This window comes from Leguminivora glycinivorella, chromosome 11 (assembly GCF_023078275.1).
Source record: "Leguminivora glycinivorella isolate SPB_JAAS2020 chromosome 11, LegGlyc_1.1, whole genome shotgun sequence".
In the NCBI taxonomy this organism is placed as follows: domain Eukaryota; kingdom Metazoa; phylum Arthropoda; class Insecta; order Lepidoptera; family Tortricidae; genus Leguminivora; species Leguminivora glycinivorella.
Window position 1 is genome coordinate 9286320 of NC_062981.1, and position 5276 is coordinate 9291595.

The window sequence follows — 5276 nt, forward strand, 5'->3', positions numbered from 1 at the left end:
TAAGGGGTTGAATGAAAACAAAATTGTGTAAAAAGAGAAAACAATTTTGTGTGTGTTGTGTCTGTTTGCCTATCACCACCTGAATGAACACAGACAACTCCATAACATTTTGATAAGTTGTTAAGGCACTGGTCCCACCGCGAGCTAGTAAGCTATGAGCTATCAGCTATAAAAACGAAGAAAAGATAATCACTCCCGTGTAAATAAAAGAGACACGGCGATGTTTATAGTAACTCGCCCAGCGGCGAGCTATCTAAATTGCCGTGTCTCTTTTATTTGCACGGGAGTGCTTATCTTTTGTTTGTTTTTGAAGCCGATAACTCATAGCTTACTGGCTCGCGGTGGGACCAGTGCCTAATGTTATGACTACATGGTTTTGATAACTTGCTACCAAACATGTCAGTGGTTATGGGTTAAACAAATAAACATCTATTAAATGTTTCAAAAAACAGCAAATCGATGATTGGATATTATTATGAAACTATGGAAGTGATGTTTCGGTAGATCTAAAATAATGTCACTTGGCAATGTATACTAAGAAAACAATTTCAATAAGCAACTGATGCCAACTAACAACAGCAACATCAGAGGAGTTGGTGTGATCATGTATGATGCATTACAGCCATCTTTACTGTTACATGTGCAGTACTCTAGGAATATGTTGTAAGTACCAGTTCTCATTAGGCAGAATCTCTCGTCCCCTTGGATGCCCACTTCACCGAGGTAAGCGCAGTCTCTGAAGTAACGCCATTCTCCGTTTACTGGAAACCAAAACATGGGTCATTTAGGATGATAAAAATTTGAAAGCCAGTAACTCTTAAAAATGTTTTTGACCATTAAATTACAGAGCCTCTGTTGACTATGGCTATAATAAACAGAACAAACAACACAAACATAAGCTATCAAGACCACAATGCTGCTACTGGTCTGGTTATTAAACAACGGTAGAAAGATTGCCCAAGCACTTAATTTAATAAACATAAGTAATAAGATAACAAACCAGTTACTTTTTTAGACTTATTTATTTAAGAAATAATAAAGATTAATTCATGAACGACTTACCTTTTTGTCTAATTTTGCGACACATAGTCGGCCTCACGCCCGGCAAATGAGGCAGTCCCTTTTCTTGCACGCAGTCCGTTATGGGGACAGTGCTGTTGTCGAAGGGGTCAGCGCACTTGGGATCATTATTTGATCGGCAATTCCAACATTTTATCGCAGACGCTGAAACCAAAATTAAACCATAACAACCTCAACATATTAATGGGTGTGGTGCGGTTGACAAATTCTTAATAAATTACGAGTAAATATTACCGTAGGGCGTCAAGGCGAAGATGATAGACAGACAGACAATAATCTTACAAAATTCATGCATTTTCGTCTATATCTATAAGGATTTCATACAAGAATTAACAAAATATAAATTTTGGGCGAACGTTTGAAATTCACTTTTTGTCGTCAGTTTGACAGATGTTAACATTACCACAGATAAAGAAAGCACGCTGTGTTCATTTATAGTGTTGTCCTGAGAAGTATGCATTGCGATAATTGTGATAAAGGTCAGGCCAAACGGGACAATTTTTCGCACCGTTTTTTAGATTGACCAATTTAGGCAAGACGGACGGATGCGGCGGATGCCACATGATATCAACTTATCAATTTCACTTAGCTAAATGTGCCCAGACATTTTTTTGAACTCAGAATGAGGAATGATGTTCATAATAATAAACCAAGAATTTTATATATATCTCTGGATAGTGCGTGCCGACCAATGAGTTGAAGCCAGGTTCATTCACCTTTACTCCTATGTTCTATCTCATTCCAACACTGTGATGTATTGCCAGATAAGTTAATAAAAAAAACGTATAAAACATTCTTCAATCAAATTGACTTACTTTTCTTTGTATTATACAAAAAAAAACTCAATCAAAAACCTTATTTCTCCGGTATTTACCTCCTGCGTACTATGGGAACACTAATAATAAAAAAATATGCCCGATATGTCAGAATTGTCAAAATTCATTCACCGATTCAGAGATTTATTTTGCAAAATAAACGTTTTTCGACGATTTACTTAAGTTCTGAGCTATATATTGCATAGTGAACCATTGTGGAAGTAAATGGAAACCGAAATCCGACGTAAAATTTCACAAGTAAGTACTTATTTTACCAAAATGTTCATAAACCTCACTGGCAATAAATTTTCTTCTATTTTGCTTGTAATCTTGGTTACTTCTTATCATTATATTGTTTTCATTGTCTCAAATTATATCAAAATTCCCACGAATAGGTTTAGAACGATAAATATGACCTTTAAAGAAAAATAATGCTATGTGTGGTTTTACGACTAGGGTGACCAATCTTTTTTCTTGCATGGTATTTACTCTTATTGAATGGAGCTAAATCTATCAACTTGGTACGGTTTCTATGTTCATGGTTCATATCACAGTATAATAATACCAACTTTATATAATTTATGTCTTTACAATTAACATGAATAATATTAAACTTTTCAGTGTTCCAAAAGATGAAGGAAGGAGGCAGCATTGGCTGTTGGCTGTCGATTGTACCGATAAAAGGAAATGTTTCAGAGCGTTCGACAATTTGCAGATTTGCACTTTAAGCCTGAAGATTATGACACAGAAAGAAATTTAGAAATTTTACCTGTCCTAACTACTGGGATTTCCCCCACATTGTTAATTACCACACCGGGGGTTGATAGGTACTGGGATTAGTTTTCCCAATAGTTACTACCAAAATATTATTGTGATGGTTTAAAGTGACCAAAACACTAAAATATATATTCCATTGCATGCTTTAATAAACACAGGTGTCAGTTAGTAAAAGACAAATACTTATGTAACTCCGTATAGACAGATAAAGTCTAAGAAAAAAACGTACCTCAAAACCATACAGAAAAAGGTACGGTGAGCTAGATGGCGATACACCTTTGGGGTAGGTACGCTCAGATAGATGGCGCTAATATTAATATTTGACATTTTAACACATATCAATATCATATCAAGCTGAGAATATTGTCAAAACGGAGGTTCAAAGGTTTTAAGCCTGTGTCGAGAGATGTAATACGTCAAATTCCGCGGGATATCCCTAATGTATGCTTAATCATGGACACCCTAAAGAAAGAGATGCAAGACCGGCGTGACGTAATTCAAGGTCAAATTTTCTGGCTTCAAAGTAATGTTCGGCGTGCAACATCCAGTATGTATATAAGATTCTTGTAATAAACCATTAAAAACCGTAAAATATACAAATTGTGGTTACAACACTAGCTATTGGGTGTGTTCATTCATTTCGTTCTAATCATTCATTTCATTCATTTCTGTTTCAAAACTGTTGAAGTGTCTTGTCGTGCGTTGAGTTTACGACTTTGTTTTGTAAAATAATTAACGTATTTACATGCTTATTTAAAGAGAATATTATAAATATGACACCTTTATACAGTGCTTTGATTTTCGCTTGTACTTTGCCAGCAGGTAAATACTGATTTCATTCATAATTTGCTTGTTATTTTATGAGGACATTTTATAATTAAACAACTGTTTTAGTTTTCAGCGTAAGATGTTATCAATGTGCGTCGTCGCAGAATTTGCAAGAAGATACTTGCGGTGCTTATAAATCGTTCGACAGAAACAGTCATATAGCAGTGGACTGCTACAGCGAAGAAACGAATATACAGGGAGCGTTCTGCATGAAACTGACTCAGCAGGGACCTAAAGGGTTTATTTGTAAGTATTTAATGTAAGCTCTATATTTTATATTATTGGCTATATTAATTGAGTCTTAATTCGTACATGAGTTATCATCATAAGTTCATAACTAATATAGATCATCACAAAATAGTTGTTACTTGAAAAGAGAACACAATACTTTTTGGTCATACTAACTCCAGTGGTTTTGAATTATATTCATGAAACCGACAAATATCCATAAGCTTTTATTTTTTGCTCTGTTATCATTGTTTCAAATACCCAAACATATTGCTTTTATTTTTGTGTCTCTGGCGTTACTCAAAATGTCTCTGGAGTTACCAAGAAATCGAACTTCTAATGAACAAGCTCAGTTAGGGTTATGTTATCAGGGTAAAGTGTACCAATAAAAATTATTTAAGTGAAATACCGGACAAACATATTATTTAGTCACTCTGTATATTTTTCCAGGGGACGGCAGATGGCGTCAAGTGATCCGCCGCTGTGCCTCTGTAGCAGACACCGGAGTGACAACAGTGTGTAACTGGGGGGTATACGAGAATGGTGTCTACTGGGAGGAGTGTTACTGCGCTTCAGATGAATGTAACGGTTCTTCATTCATTAGCTCTTCTGTTGCACTGACTTTGGGTACCATAGTTTTAGTGTACTTGCACAAAGTTTTATTGTGATGTAGTTAAGTTGCAGTTTCAAAGTTAACATGACTGAAAATGGGTTTGAGCTTTCCATGCCAAGATTTTAAAACCACAAATAGAATGATTACAAACAATAATTTTGTTAACATTGAGTACTTATCTCTCTCTTTAATCTATCTAAAGTCTATCTTTAATCTATCTACCAAAGTCTAGTTTCTTTAATTATAGCAGTTCAGTACCTGAAGTTTTAGCACTTCATGGTAGCCCCCCAGTACATAATATCTTTGACTGACAATGTCATTCAGTTGTGATTGTTTAGTTGCTCTTCTGTATTCATTTTTGCATCATCTGCGCTCAAGTTTAGGCCCTGTTAATTAAGATTAAAAGTTATCTCACAAGGCTGAAAAGACATGCATTTTACATACATTTGATGCATTTGAAGAATCTATCATGAAAATAATTAACATATTTTCATTCAAATGCTGAAAGTTAGAACAACCACTTTGTAATTATTAGTGTCATATATTTAAAAAATCTATTTTTTCTGTTATGGCTATCACAACTGGATTCTTATTGGATTCTAACAAACGGTGTATAAGAACCAGTTGCATCAACTACATTTGACAGACACATTTCGGCATGCAGCAGATGTGTATGGAACTTCCCATACAATAAACTTTAACGGTGTCAGACGGTTAGATGCAACCGGCTCTAAACATTACTTTTAGATTAATTGAGTGTGGAAAATAAAACACTACAATAACATTATGCATTATGATGTTACAGTTAGTCTAATCTGGAAGCCTTTTTGAATATTAGCATTACCAATTTCACCTTGAATTGTTAACTTTGAAACTATCCATATATTCATGTTTGCAGACCATGTATAACATAAAAAAATATACCATCTTTATGT

The 5276-nt window shown here is 34.8% G+C and overlaps 2 protein-coding genes across 2 annotated transcripts; one reads left to right on the forward strand and one right to left on the reverse strand.

Annotated features, from left to right (window-relative positions):
- Window positions 1-313: 313 nt before the first annotated feature.
- Window positions 314-1474, reverse strand: LOC125231081. Its single transcript, XM_048136426.1, has 3 exons — window positions 1315-1474; window positions 1063-1224; window positions 314-761 (listed from the first exon to the last, which is right to left on the reverse strand). The coding sequence occupies exons 1-3, from the start codon at window positions 1373-1375 to the stop codon at window positions 535-537; spliced, it is 450 nt and encodes a 149-aa protein (XP_047992383.1). The 5' UTR covers window positions 1376-1474; the 3' UTR covers window positions 314-534.
- A 1885-nt stretch (window positions 1475-3359) lies between these two features.
- On the forward strand, window positions 3360-4555 carry LOC125231082. The gene is made up of 3 exons (XM_048136427.1): window positions 3360-3494; window positions 3567-3746; window positions 4179-4555. Exons 1-3 carry the CDS (start codon window positions 3446-3448, stop codon window positions 4394-4396), a joined length of 447 nt encoding a protein of 148 aa, XP_047992384.1. The 5' UTR covers window positions 3360-3445; the 3' UTR covers window positions 4397-4555.
- Window positions 4556-5276: the final 721 nt, after the last annotated feature.

What these genes read in the sequence shown, in the direction of transcription:
- LOC125231081 (XM_048136426.1), bottom strand. Translation starts at nt 1,375, where the DNA reads ATGCATGAATTTTGTAAGATTATTGTCTGTCTGTCTATCATCTTCGCC. An exon ending in CTTCGCCTTGACGCCCTACG is followed by an intron (nt 1,225 to 1,314) that starts GTAATATTTACT and finishes TTTTGGTTTCAG; the next exon opens with CGTCTGCGATAAAATGTTGG. An exon ending in TCGCAAAATTAGACAAAAAG is followed by an intron (nt 762 to 1,062) that starts GTAAGTCGTTCA and finishes TTTGGTTTCCAG; the next exon opens with TAAACGGAGAATGGCGTTAC.
- LOC125231082 (XM_048136427.1), top strand. Translation starts at nt 3,446, where the DNA reads ATGACACCTTTATACAGTGCTTTGATTTTCGCTTGTACTTTGCCAGCA. An exon ending in CGCTTGTACTTTGCCAGCAG is followed by an intron (nt 3,495 to 3,566) that starts GTAAATACTGAT and finishes CAACTGTTTTAG; the next exon opens with TTTTCAGCGTAAGATGTTAT. An exon ending in GGGACCTAAAGGGTTTATTT is followed by an intron (nt 3,747 to 4,178) that starts GTAAGTATTTAA and finishes ATATTTTTCCAG; the next exon opens with GGGACGGCAGATGGCGTCAA.